This window comes from Tenrec ecaudatus, chromosome 1, assembly GCF_050624435.1.
Source record: "Tenrec ecaudatus isolate mTenEca1 chromosome 1, mTenEca1.hap1, whole genome shotgun sequence".
Taxonomy (NCBI): domain Eukaryota; kingdom Metazoa; phylum Chordata; class Mammalia; order Afrosoricida; family Tenrecidae; genus Tenrec; species Tenrec ecaudatus.
This window is the reverse complement of record NC_134530.1, coordinates 40784049-40801172: the sequence shown is the minus strand read 5'-3', so window position 1 is coordinate 40801172 and position 17124 is coordinate 40784049. Positions and strand designations below refer to the sequence as shown.

Below are 17124 nucleotides of genomic sequence, written 5' to 3'. Positions count from 1 at the left end.
TGTGTGCTTCCCCCACCAAGCTAACAGTCTCCGGAGGCTGCAGTGGCTGGCTACCACCCTGGGGTGCCCTCGGCAGTACCCACTGCAGTGTGCCAGGCCAAGTGCCCATGGTGTGCCAGTAATGGCAGAAAGATTCTGCACCAATTTGGTAGTGGGGGTCATATGCGGCTACTGGGGGCTTGAACTGTGGCCAACGAGGCTGATGAACTCTGGTTTTCATTCCCATTAGTTAAACAACTAAACCGCAGCTCCGGGATGGAGCCAGGCACCCCAAGAGAGGCACCATAGAGGCCAATGACATACACAAAGGCGCACAGGACCTGGAGGGTGGACAGGTCCCTGAGTTACATCCTCCCTCTGCTGCCCCAAAGGACAGAGGGGACTGTCTTGAGGATGGGAACGCCGTGTGACCAGGGGCAGCTGGACACACAGACCTGAGGCCCGCCCTAGGGGACAGCGCATGTGAGGGCCCTGTGATGACAGTGAGCGTCCATGGGGCAGCAGACGGAGTGAGATGACCAGCGGGGGTCTGAGGGAGAGGTTGGACGGGGAGCTCAGTAGGCCAATGGAAGGTGTGTCTTTTCCGTCCGAGTCTACGCAGAGGGCTGACGCAATCTGAAGTGTGGACAGCAGTGTGAGGGAGGCCTGAGGGGCTGCTGGGGGAAGGGGCTGCAGGGGACTAGGAAGGTGGCCCCCAGGTGCCCAGGACAGTCAGAGAGGAGGAGCCTCTCGTTTGAAGGATGCTCCAAAGCAGAGCCTGCAGGCTTGGGGACCAACCACTGTGTAGGGAGGAACTGGGGACGGCTGCGTGCCGTCGTATCTGGGCAGCTGGGCGGGTGGTGGAGGGCAGCAGCTTGGGGGTTGGACAGTTGGTGGAGCCAGGCTGTTGCAGTGGGCGGGGAAAGAAAGGGGGAGGGGCACTGCTCTGTCGGGGCGATGAAAGCGTTATGGGGGCAAACGGTGAGGTGAGACTGGAGTCGCGCTGGAAGATGGCTGCAGTGGCAACATGAATGGTGCGTGATGGAGCCTGCGACAGCCTCCGTGCACATGGTGAGAAGAGCTGCTGGGGGCTCACAGCTGAGCCCTTCTGGAGGGAGGTTCCCCAGGCCTGTCTACCGGGGCACCTCTGGGCGGACTTGAACTACCGGCCTTCCTGCTAACGGGTAAGTATTGAACTGTGTGTGCTACCAGGGCTCCTTGTGTACATCCGACGCCTATCTGAAGAGGTATCTCATTGCTGGAATAAAGAACAAACTTGGGAAAACCTACTTGTCAGTGAGCGAGCGAGCAAGCAAGCGAGGGAAGAGAAATGGAAAAGGACTTGGTGTTGACGTCACCTGGCAGCTGGGTGACTGCGGAGAAGTCCCTTTCACTGCCCATGTGTCGTACAAGGCAGGACAAGCCTACCTTGCTCGGTTTCTGGTGGTTGGACTTACATATGCACGTGCTTATACCGGCAGCACCTATTGGGGCGTCTGCCAGGCACAGCTCACCTCCACAGTGTGCCATCAACAAACAGGCCATGGGGACCAGGGCTCTGATGACAAGAAGTCCTTGGGGGTCCACTGTGTCAGGGCCCATTCCTTCATACGCCCACACCAACAACACAGCAGGAAGACGGGGCAGAGTGGATGGTTCCTCTCCTGAGCCCTGCCTCCTGGTCCAAGGCCCCAGGAGCCCTGAGACGGGAGGGAGACTCTCTCCCGGAGCCCCTGCAGCCTCTCAATGCCAACAGAGAGCCAGAGCCCGGCAGGTGGAAGGAGGGCGAGCCAGGCACGGGGTGAGAGTTTCGGACGTGAGAAATGACTTCATCTGCAGCCTTCACTCAGGCCCTGCTCCCTCCCCCTCCCCCCTGAGGAAAAAGAGCAAGAATTCACACACAGTCCGAGGGAAGATGATGGAGGGGGGAAAAAATTCTAATGGTGGATAAATATTTTATCACAGAGACTTAATGCAGCAGTGTTCAACTCACCCAGGCCATCTATCTGGAGATACACAACTCTAAAAAGCTCAGGCTCCCAGAGAACATTTTATTAATGACCTGTCTAGTTAAGAGGGGGAGGGAGTTTGGGTTAAAAAATGCATTAATACCAGTTGGGAACTCCAGTGGAAAAAGGGGTCAGGGGAAGGAAAAGTGATAAATCTTTAACACACTCTAAAAAAAAAGAAAGAAAGAAAACCTACACTTACAGGAGGAACAAATTTATTACTAATCATGCAATTACTTCATTTGCTGGTGTGGGGAGAGAAAAAAAAATACTTAAAAGCGTTTTAAAAAAATATCTCTAATAAAGAATTTAAGGAGCCTGCTTTGTTGTCTTCCGTGAAGACAGGATGGAGATGGCTTGGAGGCCACCCAGCTCACTCCAGAAACCCCCCACCCCTCCAGCTTAGCTCAGGTTCAGGGCGGGGCGCAGAGAGGAACGGGTGTTGTGGATTAAGAAGGTCAAACCTTGGGGGGGCAAATTCTTGGACCTTCAGAAAACCCACCACACACACACACACACACCCACCCCCTCAGCCAGACCCCGCCTGCCCTGTGCAAGACCCAGTCCCTGGGTGTCCTGACCAGGGTAGAGGCTGCTTCCATGGGCTCTGCTGTAGCTGTCCCCTAGGAAGACCCCACATATGGGTCAACCAACACAGACGAGCTGTGCTGAGAGGTGGGATGCCCTGAAGAAGAGGCTGGTTCTGTGGCTCCATCACAGATTGAGCCTGAGACCTGTGCACTGTCCTGGCATGGACTGCAGGGTGGGGACACTTGGGGATAGAAGGTGGCAGAGCTGAGGCACTAGCAGGGTCAGTCTGACTCCAGGGCACTGGGCCAGCCTATGTGGTGTGAATGGGCTCTGACTCAGCTCTAGGCCTCTCACTGTTTAGACCGGTCCCTGGGTGGACAGAATGGGGTATGCTCTACCACCACTCAAGGTGAACCGGTTCAAAAAGCACCCGTGGGTGCAGTGGAAGACAGGCCTGGGAACCTGCGTCCCTACAGAGGACCACCACGAAAGCCCCCCAATGCAAGTCTACTCTGCAGCATTGGGGTCGCTGTCAGGAGGTGCATTTCATTCTGAGCCACACGTACGAGGGTTTGTTTGAAACTAAGGCCCAGGCAGGTGGTGTAACAGCCCACAGCTGGGCAGCATGTCGGAAGGAGACCTGTGTTACAACCTCTGGCTCAAGTCCTGGCTCTGAATCTGGCTTTCAGCAGGGTGGCTTAGGCCACTCATTTGACGACTTCTCTGGGCCTCTAACAGGACCGTCCTGGTATCAAAGGGTCACTGCCAAGAACAAGGCAGGTCATGGACATGAAAAAGTTGCTTCAACACAGCACAGTCAGGGCCCGCAGGCAGGCTGCCTTTTCTTGTTCTGCCCTGGCTGGGGGGTGGACAGGGCCCCCCAAGCCTACCGCTTATTAATCACAAGCTCACTGCTGCTTCGCTAGCCTCGGCCCTCACAATGGGGGGTTAAAAAGGCCCGTAAGATTATTCTTTTGTTGTTGTTGTTGTTCCTCTAAGTTGAAATAATTTAGCTATCAGCATAAATGTGAAAATAAGTTTGTGATAGAGAGGAGATTTTTATTATAGTGGAAATGGATTTAACTTGCATAATGGCTAAATACTAAAAAATACACTGCAATTGAGGCTTAGAAGAGGAAAAGCGCCCCCCCCCCGAGTCTGCCCCCTCCATATGAGTGTTCTACTCTCAGCCTGCACCTTCTGTGCTCCAGGCTGTTTCCGGCATCCACCTGTCCCCACACCTGACCGCCTCTCCTCAACACAGCCTCCTACCCCACACCCCGCCTCGCAGAGGTGAAGAGACTCACCTGAGACCATGCCCACCAGCCGGGACTCCAAACTAAGACCCACCTGATGTGATCCTGGGTCCACTGCCTGCGCTGGACAAGCCATGCCACCCTGCCCAGCAAAGCTCAGTTGGGCACCTCTAAAATGGGGATTGCCCCTGCCTCATGGGCTTCAGGGGGGTGGGGTGGGGTGCTGGGACTCAGAAGGACTCAGAAGAAGGGTTGGCATCATGACTATGGTCACATATGCTGTAAGGTTGGTTGGAACTCATCACCCCCTGTGGTCACTTGTCCAGACTCGGGGACACTCAGGCTGCGGCCTGCATTCAGGACTAGAAGGAAAGCTTTCAAGTCCAGCAGGGTGGGTACCCAGGGCAACCACCCAGTCGCACAGTTAGTCAGAGGGATCAGGTCTTGAGCTGAGCCCCGAGGCGCTGGCTAGCGCATGTGCCTGCAAGTGGCCCCAGCCCAGGAATACACCAGGCTCAGGCCCAGCTCGGCATATGCCTTCATCCCACCTCCACCTCAGCCCATCTGCAGGGTCCATGTAAGTGTCAGTTTGGGGCCTGAAGCCTGCTGCTCACACTCAAATGCCCTTGCCCCAGGCCGTGGCTCTCCCAGCTGCAGTCCCAGCACTGAAAGCAGGGTCAGGATGGGACAGAGCCCCCTTCCTCAGTCTCTTGGAGCGAGGGGGCATCCTAGGGGAAGGTAAGCTGAGGCCTGCTGGACCCTGTGGGTTGGGGTGTTTGCCTATACCTCCTGGCAGAGCCCACAGGGCAATGTCTGGGGCAACAGATGGTATGGGGGGGGGGTGTCTCTGACAGTAGCAGTGATCAGTGAGCACGTCTTAACCCTTGGTCATCAGTCGCATCTACCTCTCCTCCCAAGCAGCTCATCAGGGGACAGCACAGGCCCAAGGGAGGCCACCCTGACCCTCAACCTGCCCCATCACCTGCCACCTGGCCTTTCTTAGAAAGTGCTCTAAAGACAGGGCCCCAGGCTGGCCTGCCCACCCTCCAGCACCCATTCTGTAGCCGAGTGGAAGCAGAGCTGGAGGGTGCTCAAAATGAAGACCAGGGTGGGCCTAACTTGGGGCCTCACTTCTGGAAGCCCAGTCTACTGTGAGGTGAGAGAGGGGGCAAGGCGTTCCATATGAACAAGCCTGGGCCCACCCCACCCCCAAAACTCACTTCTCCTACTGGCTGAAGGCCATGAGACAGCCCACTGGACCGGAGCAGGGGCCCCACAGTGGAAGCCCCTCCCTCCACCTCTGACCCTCAGCAGCCTCACCTGGCCAAGGCAGGTGTGGCTCCCCCGTCCCACCACCACCACCACCACCACCACCACCACCACGTGTTGGTCCTCACAGCTGCAGCCTCACCTGGCAGGAGGAAGGTGGTCCTGGTGGCGATGTTGATTTCCTGAAGGTGCTCCAGGGTCTCCGTGTGGAAGAGACGGATGGAGGAGCCGGAAGAGAATGCCATCCAGACTCCGCTGCCCGCCTTCACCATGTGGGTCACACTGACTGCCTCGTCTTGGTGCGCCTCAAAGCTTTGCTGTAGCAAGGGAGGTGGGGGTGGGGGCTTCAGTGCAAGGCCAGGCCTGCTGGCAGAGCCCACTCTGGACAAGCCCCTCCTCCCCCAGGGAAGGGTTGGTTCCAGGTTCTTCCAGAGCATTGCTAACTGGGTGTGGGCCTGGATCCTGACTAGGGAGGAATTAGGTGGGAGTGTGTTGGGAAATACTTAAGAAGCAGGCTCTCAAGGGAGTGGGGGTAGGGCAAAGGAATTCCTGGTTTGTAGTATCTGCCGGTTTCCACAGTGTAAACGTCCCTTGTCCTAAAAGCCAATGTTATGCTACCACGAGGATGTCCGACAGGGGCACTGATGGTTCAGTAGAGGAACTCTCGCCGGCCGGGCTTGGGACTCAGGCTCAGTTCCCTCCCGGCCCGTGCACCTCAAGAGCAGCGACTGGCCGCCTGTGTATCACTAGGCTGCTGGGCAGGCCTTTCAGACCAGGACGGGCCAGGAAGAGAGGGCTTGCCCTTGGTCTCTGCAGTCAGGAGATGAAAACCTCTGGGTCACACCAGTGCAGGCCCCAAGCCATCGTGGCGACGACACAGGGATAGGCCACGCGCTGTCACATGGTGCGTGGGGTCACTAGGAAGGCAGGGGTCCCCTCCACGGCAGCTAATAACAACGAAGTGACATCAGTGAACAGGGAGGGGCAGGGCGACACCTGTATGGGGAAAGATAGGGCCCAAATCCCTTTGGGCAGTGTCAGCCAAAGCCTTGTCTCTCTCTGGAGGGGAGGCGGCCGACAACGTCCCGACAAACTGAGCCGTGAGCAGTGCCAGGCAGATTACAAATGAGGTTGGTGGGAAGCACCTTCTTCCAGAGAGGAGTCGGAGGGATGAGGGCCTCTGGGACTACCCCGATCTGTGTAGCTTCAAAACGCTCGTGGCTAGGAAGATTCTATTACCGTTTCGTTCCATGTCCCCACAAACTTTCTCAAGCCCCCTTGCAATTGAAGAAGACGTGGTGGTGCAATGGTTAAGTGTTAGGCTGCCGACCTGAAGGTCGGTGGTTTGAACCTACACAGTGGCACCCGGAAGAAAGGCCTGGCAACCTGCTCCCATACAGATGACAGCCCAGAAAACCCTATGGAAATCACCAACAACAACATATCACTCTGACCTTACAGAAAACAGCAGCAAGATAAAAAATATCAAGCAAATAGACTCTTGTTTCTTAAGACGAGAGGGTGTACGTGGCCAGGAGAGAGCCCACGTTCTTGAACCCAGCATCCCAGGCCCAGTTCTGTCCCAACTCCTGCCTCCGCTCCATGCCATCCAAAGCGTGGGCCTGGGTTGATGCTTCAGACCCTGTGGCCCTGCCCTGCCCTCTTGGTGACCTCTGCCCATACCCTTTGCCACCACTGTCCCCAGTCTCTGCAGATTCCGGCTCAAGGAAATGTCCCTCTTCAACTTGGACTTGCCTGCAAGCCTCGACAGTCTCGCCCAGCGGCATCTACCTCATTATGCTTCCTGCTGCACTTTAGCCTTCTGTACTAGACTCTGGCCTCCAAGGATGGGGCTGGAGCCTTAGACCTCCAGTCACCCCTCTGCTCAGTATAGCACACAGTAAAACCTGGACAAGGATTCCATCCTGGGCACATGGATCCCACCAATGACAGTCAGCCATCACAACACAAACACAGGCGACCCACACACCTCCATGCCCAGCCCCAAGGACTGTCGGGTCACCCTGGTACCCACTGATGGCCTGCCCACAGCCATGCCAAACTGTCTAGCATTGTGCCACAGTACATACCACACCCCTCCCAACAGGCACCAGGTTGTCTCACGAGGGCCTGTCCCACAGTCACGGGGAGAACGGCAGTCCTGAGACACACCATCACAGGCATGCCCCCTTGAGCATCATGCTGCGTGAAACAAGTCTGGCGCGAAAGGACAGGCAACCCAAGCACTCACTTATACCCAGTAGCAAACGGAGAAGCCAAAGGGCATTGGTGTCACCAAGAGTAGGAAGGAGGGGGCGAGGGGCAGTGGGTTTCCCTCTGAGTCACCGAGTTGATCAACAGTCATTAAGTAAGGGGTGGTGTCAAAGGTTGTGACAAGAAGAATGGGATCGGTATCGTGAATTAAACGCGTGGAGATGGCTATATTGGTGAAGATTGTGTGCACATTGTCACTGTAATTGAGATTAACATAAAATAGTGACCATGTTTGCAGGATTGTAGACGGACACAGGGAAATGGGGGTGTAAGTACTGAAAACAAACCAGCAAGCAAAAACAAAAGCTGAGCAGTCATGCCCAGATGAAGAGCAGGAGGAGGAGCAGGGCTGGGCAGGGGCCTTTGTCCTGAGGACTGTCGCAGGGCAGGCCTGGCAAGTCTCTTCCTTCCCAGGATTGTGCTTCATATGAGCTGTATGTCTGAGTGGTGTGTGCCTGAGACCACAAGAAGGGGTTGGCTAGAGTGGGTGTTTGGAATCAGAGCAGCGGTGAAATCTCATGTGCCCCACACACCGCAGGCCTAGGCCCGTTTCCCTGCTCCTGAGTGGGTGGCCAGGAATGTGGGGAGCAAGGTAGGGAGGTGCAGCTCTTGCCACAGAAGCCCTAGGGCACAACGCAGAAGGGGTTCACCAGGGACCTGCTCCACTTACTCCCGCAGGGACAGCCACCCAGGGAAATCGGGGCTGCCGTTGCACACAGAGAGGAAAGGGCTAAGAGGTGAGTGACAGAAGGCACCAGACCTGGGGTGCGGACTGGGTGCATTCCCAGGAGGGGCACAGCAAGTGAGAAGACCCTGGAGCAGGCACGAGCTGCACCCACTAGAGCCGATGCAGGGTCGGAGCAGATGAAGAAGAGTTCCATTTTCTTCTCGTGCTGGCGGGGTTGAGCTGATGGAGGCCACGTAGCAGGTGGCTCAGTTCCTGGTAAGGCCCAGAGGGCCTAGGGTGGGCTCACAGGGAGATGCCCTAGTAACAAGATTCCATTTCGGGCCCCCAGACACTTGAAAGGTGATTCTGCAGCCCCGGCCTGGGTCCCCTCAATCTTGCCTCAACCTGCGAGCATTTCCACGGAGCTAAGGCAGGCGGAGACTGGGGCATCTCCACCTCCACTGCACTCCTCCCCCGTTCCCTGCATGATTGGAGGTCCCAGAGAACAGCAAGTTCCCTGATCCAGTGGCGGATGACCCAGCTGTGTGACCAAACGGGGCCACTGAAGGGTGTGGCCGTGTGGAGGGTGTGGTCCAAGGAGGGGGCTAGGCTGAGGGAAGAGGTGTGGGCCTCCCCCCACCTCAGCAGAGGAGGGGTGGGGGTGGAGCCACCGCTTTCCAGTTTCCCAGCCCTGAGGACAGGCCACTCGGGGAAGGCTGGGTTCCACCAAGCGGTCCACTCCTTGTAGGGGAAGGACCCCCAACAGCAGAAGCGACCGCTCCCCCTCAGACAAATTCTCCATGGCAAGACGTCAATCCTCTTCAAACCAGGCCCCCCGGCAGGGAGAGGGTCTCCTCTGACAGGAGCTCTGTTTTCTTTCCTCCGCACCCCCACCCCACCCCACCCCCACGGGGATCAGTTCCCAGGGGGCTGAGGCAGAGAGCCTTCAGGATTTGGGCAGTGGGCATCTCAGGGCTGCCCTGGTCTCTGGCTGGGACGGTGCCCACCAGGGAGGCAGCAACCCCGAGGCAGAAATGGACACTGAAGCCTGCCGTGGGTCCACATGGGAGGCCCGGCCAACTGCACTGCGTGTCTGTCAGTGGAGGAGGACGTGCTGCTAGGACTCTGAGCCGGTTTCCCACAGAGCTTCCAGACTAAGAGACGAGGGGGAAAGGCCTGGCAAACTACTCCTAGAAGTCAATCAACAGAAAACCGAAGACCACACCAGCCTGGTCGATCCACAACCAATCACAAGGCTAGCACATGATGGGGGCGGGGGGCGTCACCGAAAGTCGGGGGCTGGCCCACAGGCAGCCAACAACAAAAACAACGCAGAGCCCAGAGACAGAAAGTCAGGGGTCCAACACGCGAGTGAGCGCGCAAGCACGCAGTGGCAGGGAGGCACGCGCGGGCTCCCGCACACAGTGAGCCTCCTAACTCCCGCCGCTGAAAAACCAAACCAGGTGGAAACAGAGAAGCCTGAGGAGGGAGCGCACTGTACCTGAACCTGCCGTCCTGCTCAGCCCCGCTGCTGCCAGAATCCAATTAAGAGAGAAGTCGGCAACAGAAACCCAGGCTCATTTCTCCAGGGGCCTGGCAAGCCCGTCTCCGGGCCCAGAGGGGCTTACCGTAGGCAGCGAGTGCCAGCCTTGGGGGACGCCCGGTGGGTGGGGTGGTGGGGAAAGGGCTGGAGTGAAGGGCAGCAGCACCTGCCCAGAGTCTGCCTGAGCTCCTCGGGCTGGAGGGACCGCTGGGCTCCAGACCTGAGCACAGAGACGCTCAAAGGAGCCGGCGCGCTGAGGCTGTACCCACTAGCCTAAAGAGGAGACTGCCAACTCATCAAAGCTCCTGTCCCGCTGGCTCACACTCCTCTGCCAGGTCTGCCTCCCAGACCTCACCTGGAACCATGCCAACCCCAGGCTGGTCATGAGCGCCCAGAGGTGGGACTGCCTTGCTTCAAAAGAGGTCTCCATGCCCCTTATCCCCTTGCCCACCTCCAAGGTCATGCCCCCTCCCTCGGTCCTGGGCTGGGCCCAAAGTAAAGGTCAAACCCAGCCCACCGACCTAGTGTTACTAAGACACAGTCCCACCCACAGAGGAAGCACCCACCCAGGGAGCCCGACACTTGGGCTGCACAGCCGTGGTGGTCTGTGTGGAAGGGCTGAGTGGCCTGTGGCTAAGCCCTGAACGCTACCTAGGAGGGCCGGTGACTCTGGAAGGCTTTGTTGTGACTGGCGAGTGTTCCTGACACGGAGAGCCAGGTTTCCACGGGAGCGAAGGGGCAAGTGTTGTGGGGAAGGGCGGGGGCAGCCAGCATCGGCAGGCCCTTCAGGTGTGCTCCTTGGCTTCGTGCTCTCACAGCACTGGAAGCAGTGGTACCTGGTGGCAGTGGGCACGCCCGGATCTCCCTCACCAGAAGGCATTCCCTGCTCACGGAGGCCACCAGGAGAAATGGCTGGGGGGGGGGGGAGGTGTCAGGGAGTCTGCTGGGGGGGGGCGTGCAGCTAGGAGGAGTCCTGAGGAGCCTGGGGTCTGCACAGAGCCTTCCCGCCTGCCCCCGCAGGCACGTCTTGAGATCACCCAGAACTGCGAGCGTGGAGTGATAGTGAAAAAGTGGGGAGAACGGAGGGGGTGGGGCTTCTTCCCACAGAATGACAACTAATAAATGTGGACAGGATGACAGGATCAGACAGCCGTAATTTGCAATCCCGTCACCCGCCTGTCAGTGCGTTCGTTCCGCCGTGGTGGCTCTCTTGTTGCTGTGAAGCTGAAAGCTACACCTTGGGGGACAACGGGGTCCCCATGATGAACAGGTTTCGACAGCTTCCAGCCCAGGACACACATGGAAGTTCTGGGGATCTACCTCCAGACAGGTAGCCGAGGGACGCAGTCTGACACCGTGAAGGAGAGCGAGACCCGCAGTTGGAAGGCACCGCACTAGACGCAGGCCTGGGCTAGGCTGGCGCATGACAGCGGAAGGCCCTCACGTTGACGTCCAACATGACGGTCTACCAGCTTACCCGTGACTTTACTTTTTTTCAAAATGACATTTTCAAGGGTGGTAAAGTATTTTGTTTGTTTGTTTGTTTGTTTGTTTTTTAAGATGCTGGTAGTCGGAGCCAAGGGTTAGGCCTGGCCCCACTCCACCATCTCCCCTCTGGGTGACTCTGCCAGGGACTCGGCCTTGAAGCGGGGGTGGAGTCCCCGCTTTCTGGGGTATGAGGCTTCAGCGGGCAGTGCCCACACACGGAGTGCTCAGGACGTGCTGGCCACCTCTGGGAGTAGTCCAGAGCAGCTGGCGTGACACCCAGGGGTCCCAGCCTCTCCCCACAGCCTCTCGCAGCCCTGCTGCCAGCTCCTGCCCAGAAGGTTCCAGGTGAGTGATCCTGCCCCAAATAGTGCTGACACAGCCCAGCCTCCAGTCCTACAATATTTATAAGCCTCTAGGTGACGCTTCTCTGCGCGGTTTCCATAAATTCCCAGGGCGAACAGCTCAGCGCTCAAAGTCATTAGCACTGAGATGGCGCTGAGGGAGGGTCTGGGCGGCGGGCCCTCCAGGAGAGAGGAGAGGCAGGAAGGTGGCAGAGCTCGGAGTCCTTGGCACCTACTATGCGCTGGGCTTGGCGGTGTGGAGCTGGGCACCCAGGGCAAGCCAGCTAGGCAGGAGCAGAGCCTCGCCTGCAGACTCCAGGTTCAAGTCTCTGAATGTAGCCTCCCACCCCACAGCACCAAACTGTGTGAGGGTGTAGAGTTCCCCACCCCTCCACATGACAAAAGCACTGGCTGAACCAGACCAGTCAGTTCTGCTCCCTGGGGACCCAGTGTGTGTCAGGGGGTGCTGTGCAGCATACTGTTCAGTGGCTGATCTGAGAAGCAGGGTGCCAGGCCTTTCTTCCAAGGCACCTGTGGTGGTTTACAGGCGCCAACCTTCCCGTGAGTAGCTCAACACTAAGCATCTGCACCCCCAAGGGGGTCCCTGGACACCCAGCCAGCCTCATCTGATAGGCAGGACCAGCTTTGGTGAGTGGCAGGGCTCCGTTGGCCAGCACAGGGAAGGGCTGGGACAGGGCTCAAGCTCTAAGCCACTGCACGGGCCAGTGGAGAGGCAGGCTCTTCAGAGCAACGACCACAGCATCTCCCTTCCCTGGCTCTGTTACCGCGCTCCACGGCACAGAATGAATGAGAGGTTAGGTCTCCCTGCTCACAAAGTGGGAGGAGCCGCAATTCCAATCTCAGGCGACCAACTTGCTTCATTTGCTTAGGACTGTCTTGGTTTTGAGGAGCCCTGGTGGTGCTGTGGGCTGTAGGCATTGGGCTGCTAACTGCAAAGTCAGCAGTTCAAACCCAGCAACCACTCCGTGAGTGAAAGATGAGGTTGTCTGCTCCAATAAAGATGTACAGCTTCAGCAACCCTACACAGGGTGGCACTGAGTTGGAACCGCCTTGATGGCACTGATAAGAGCCTGGTTTGGGCACTGAAGCCCTGCCCCCCAGGGAAACCCCTCAGTCCTGGGCACACTGGGGTGGCTGGTCACCCTCATGCAACTCCACAACCCACATCTGTCTCTGCTACTGTGACACTCCTGCCTTCTAGGTCTGGCCTGGTGGGCACCAGGGGCAGCCCCGTGTCTCGGGAGACCTGCTCCTGCAACCCCAATGCTGAGAAAATGGACATCGACTTCTCCCCAGCACATCTTCTTGTGTCTCTGGGCCTCAGTTTATTCACCTGCAAAGTGGAGCTTTGGTCAGTCCCGCCTAAGGAGAAACATCCACAGGGGCTGGGCCCCCCAGCTCAGGGCCATTGTGTGAGCTGAGAGGGACAGGGAGACGGGTAGAGGGATATCCCTGCCATCTCTACAACACATGGCCCGCCATCCACTTAGAGTTCGTTTTGTCCAAACACTGACGTCTCCGGTGACCTCTGTGAGAAAGATGGCCAGCGGCATCTGCCAACATGTTAAAAGCATCTGTATCCGCCCTGAATAGTTAGCTCCCCGTCCTTAGCTCCTCAGCTGTAAGCAGTGAGCAGGGGGCACAGACACAGCCGGCCCCCACCAGGCCAACCACGCACAGAGGCACAGCTGGGGATGTGGGGTGGGAGGCATGCCATGACCATACCGGTGACTTTCCGCCTCTATAAAAAACCAGGATGGGGGAGAACTGACCCTGTGGGCTTCTGAGACTAACTCAGCGGGTGTAGAAAGCCTCATCGCGCTCCCATGGAGAGGCTGATGGTTTCGAACTGCTGTCCTTGAAGCTAACAGCCCAAAGTGTAATCACTGTGCCACGAGGGCTCCTTTTGCCTTTACCAGTGGGACGAAATCAAAGCCTGTCGGTATTTCTGGGCACTCTGGGGAGACGAGAAGAGACCCTCCAAGCGTGAGCGCTGCTATCCCCTCATTCTCACTCACAGCCATCAAGTCCACGTGGGCTCAAGACCCCCGCGGGTTTCTGAGACTGGATCTGTTTACGGACGTAGAAAGGCCAGGTTTCCTCTGGGGGAGCGCTGGTGGTTTCAAACTGCCGACCGTGCAGATCGCAAGCCAACGAGTAACCACTGAACCGCCAGGGCTCCCTATTCTCCTCATTAACCCGTCTAATTTCCTTTTGTTTTCTTAATGAGAGCCTAGCATTTCCTCTCCCACATCAACACCTACTGAGGGAGGGCCCACCGTGTTCCCCGGCCACCTGGGGCCACAAGCAGGAATCAGGGCTGACCTAGTAGAGGGGGCCGCCTGGTGCCTCCTGCTGCCCCGGCCAGAGAGAGCAGGTGCTGATCTCCCCATACCTGTGGGTTTCTGGTCACTAAGAGCAAGCGCTTGGGACACTCCCAGCCCCCAGGAGCTGACAGACAGGGAAAGCATGTACCAGGGGAAGTGCAGGCCAGACAGGAGCAGGTGCCAGCCCTTGCTGCTGCTGAAATGGCCTTGCCTTACTGCGAGAGAGGTGAAGCCTGTGGACCACATGTTCATTCGTCAAACCCTCGTGGAGCCCTGCTGCCTGCCAGGCCCCGCGGACACCGTGGGGGTGGGGACCCCTGAGACCCCTGCTCTGACCCCATGCTATAAGAGTGGTGGAGCCTGGAACCCAGGGCAAAGGGTGGGAAGGAAGTCTGACCACTCAGCCAGGTTCTGCCCAGCAGCAGGACTGGGAAGGGGGTGCCAGGCAAAGGAATCACGAGAGCGAAGGCTCAGCCGCCTGGCAGTGGTGAGACAGGGCCTGCAGGAACCCGGACCACCTGGGGGTCGGGGAGGAGAGGCAGGGAGCTCCACGGGAAGAGAGCCCAACTCCAGACTCAGCAGGTGTTGACTCTGGGCCACAGCAGCCTGGGCACTTGTGAAGTAGGGTCGGGTGTGATAACTTGGTCCTGGAAAGACTGGACTTCTGCATCCATGAATCTCCGGAAATGTTCAAAATCACCCCGTGGCTGCTAGCCTTGCTGCACTGCTATGGGGGACAAAGCAGGGTAACACCTGCAGGGGAGTGAGGGGGAGTGACGACTCCCCAGTTACCCCAGCCCAGCCCCACACCCTCACACAGCTGCTTAGCACCAGCTGCATCAGAAAGTGACTGCCACCACAACCACAGAGCACAGGGGGAGCTCACGGGGGAGCGGGCTTAGGACAAGCTCAGGGGGGATGCCAGTAGTCCAGGTCACTCCCCAGTCTCCACCCACAAGCCCATAGCAGGGCTGCTGGGTGAAGGCCCGAGGGGACCCAGTCCTTGACAGCAGGCAGGGAGTTTGAGGCTGTTCTGGAAGGGCGAGGGCCTGGGGAGGCAGGCTTCCTGCAGAACCCCGTCCCAGTGGGCACTGTCAAAAGGACTGAAGCCCAGTGCCAGGTACTACAGGGCATTAATGCTGCCCCGGGCAATCTCCCTCCCTCTCTCCCATGCACATATGCATACCTGCGTGTATGTGCACACACATACAGCCCGTCCTCTGGCCTACTCTCCCAAACTACTCACCCGGGCATGCCTGCTCCACAAAGCCCCACCCACCATCCAGTCACCCTCTGGCCTCTCTCATGGGACCCTGGACCTGGTGGAAGGGTGTGAGCACACATGTGGGGCTGGCAGGCGCTGTCCCCATTGGGCAAGGCCCTTGTCCAGGGCACCTGCTCTCTGCCAGGAGGGGCATCTACTGCAACTGCTCTGAACTTTCCACCCAGCCTTTCTGGTTCAGGGCAGGGAAAGGAGGAGAGGGACAAACATCTGGAGGTCAGCTCAGCATCCACAGTGGACTGCAGCCACAGAGTGCTGGGACTTTGTTGGCGGAAGCACCACCATGCTAGCCCCACCCCTGCTAGGGATCACAACCATCCTGCATAAACCCCGACACCACAGGCAATGCACCAACCCCTTCACCCTGACCACACACCCAAGACATCAAGCTGACCAGCTCTGTGGTCAGAAACCCACAGCTGCTGCTGCTGAATTGATTCCAACGCACTGCAGGCCTTGGAGACAGAGTGCCCATGGGCTTTCGAAAAGTCTGTGGGAAAATTCCGCTATCTTTTCATTAATTTTCCCCAGGGAGTTTTTGAAGCCCCCACATAGAACTGCCCCATGGGGCTTCCAAGGCTGTAATCCCTTAGGAGAGCAAACTGTCACCTCCTTCTCCCAAGGAACGGCTGGCTGGTGAGTGGGACCACCATGCTTTCAGTTAGTAGTGACAGGTGGGGACACTGAGGTAGTGCACCAGGGTCTATAGCTCGCCTTCCCCACTCCAGAGCCCTCGGGCTCCCAGACAAAGCCTGCGGGGACAGTAGTTTTTGTCCTGCAGACCCCTCCCCACAGCCACAATCCTATCTGACCATCAGTACAGATGCCCACCCACCACCCAAGGGGCACTAGGTGTTGGTCTGAGCCCTCTGGTACCCAAGCACATTCCCTCCTCCAGAACGTCCCCCTGGGAGGGACCCGGGACCCCCCATAGTCATCCATCCCAGGACCTTGCCTCCTGGCTCTCAATGAATCTCTCCCCAGAGCTCTATTTGCTCCTCAACAGGTTCCAGAAGGATCCACAGCTGCCCTTCTGATGTCTGCCTGCCCTCTCTCCTGCTGTAGGGCTCAGGGGCGTGAGGAGAGGTCAGGAAGGAGAGGTGTGGGGGGAACACGTGAAGAGAAGCCAGGTCACTGCCAGCCAAGCCACTGGGGCTCTGACTGCCCCTGCTCCATGCTTCCACTGACTCCCTGCTCTGTCACGCCTGAGTCAGAGCATCTCTGCCCCCACCCCGTGGGGGTCCCCAGGGCCTGGCAGGGTGTGACCAACAGGGAGCTCTGGTCTGCTCCTCACCCCGAGTTCCTGCCCTGCTCTGTGCCAGCAGCTTCCAGGGTTATTTTGTTAAAACTACGATGTCCTTTTATCAAGGAGAGACTGAACATTGGACACGGGGCAGGTCTGAGCTCTTCCACTTGCGATGAGAAGTGAAGGGGGGGCTAGGGGTGATTCCCAGCCTTCAGCCATCACTCAGAACCTGGAGAAACCTCCTCAAAAGCTCCCGCAACCTGGAAGCCACTTCTAAGGGGCTTCTCTTTGGCGATCCCCAGGGGAGGACACTGCACAGGACGCCCGACCAGCCCATCTCCTGTCCTGCACCAGCTTCCCCAAAGGAAGTTCCTCTCAACATCTGCCCTCAATCCTTCCTGCTGCTGGAAACCGCTCCAGTCCCTTTTGAACGTGTTCCTTTCAGAGCCTTCTGGGAAATCTGCACAATCTTTAGAAAAATCAATTTCTCCTGTTTCACCTGCCAACGTTTAATAAAACACCACACACACACACACACACACACACACACAAAATGAAAACAGTGACACACGTGAAAAATCATGAAAACCAAATTGCTGAGCAAGGCCGTGTCCATGGAGCTGCAGCCGTGATCCCCAAACCCCGAATTCCACACCTCCAACGCCCGCGCAGGAGGTGGGGGGGCCTGCCCCGGAGCAGCTCCTCTTCAGACTGAAGAGCCTGGTGCATCTTTTCTGCCCCACCCTCGTGCTGATTTGCATAGCATTACCCAAGAAGCCCTGGGTCCGGAATCCGCTTTTGCAAATTCCCACCCGTTTCGTGTCATAAATAAGATAGGAGACAGAAAACTAATACAGCCCAGCGATGCATTATTCATGGCGTGTCACACTG

At 57.8% G+C, this 17124-nt stretch overlaps 1 protein-coding gene across 3 annotated transcripts in view; it reads right to left on the bottom strand.

Annotated features, from left to right (window-relative positions):
• Window positions 1-17124, bottom strand: part of ARHGEF10L (Rho guanine nucleotide exchange factor 10 like) — a 143234-nt gene that overhangs the window by 3826 nt on the left and 122284 nt on the right. For all 3 annotated transcript variants that reach the window (XM_075551217.1, XM_075551234.1, XM_075551226.1), the window contains one exon: window positions 5187-5361. In XM_075551217.1, the coding sequence (XP_075407332.1) occupies window positions 5187-5361 (175 nt within the window). The remainder of the gene's footprint in view (window positions 1-5186; window positions 5362-17124) is intronic.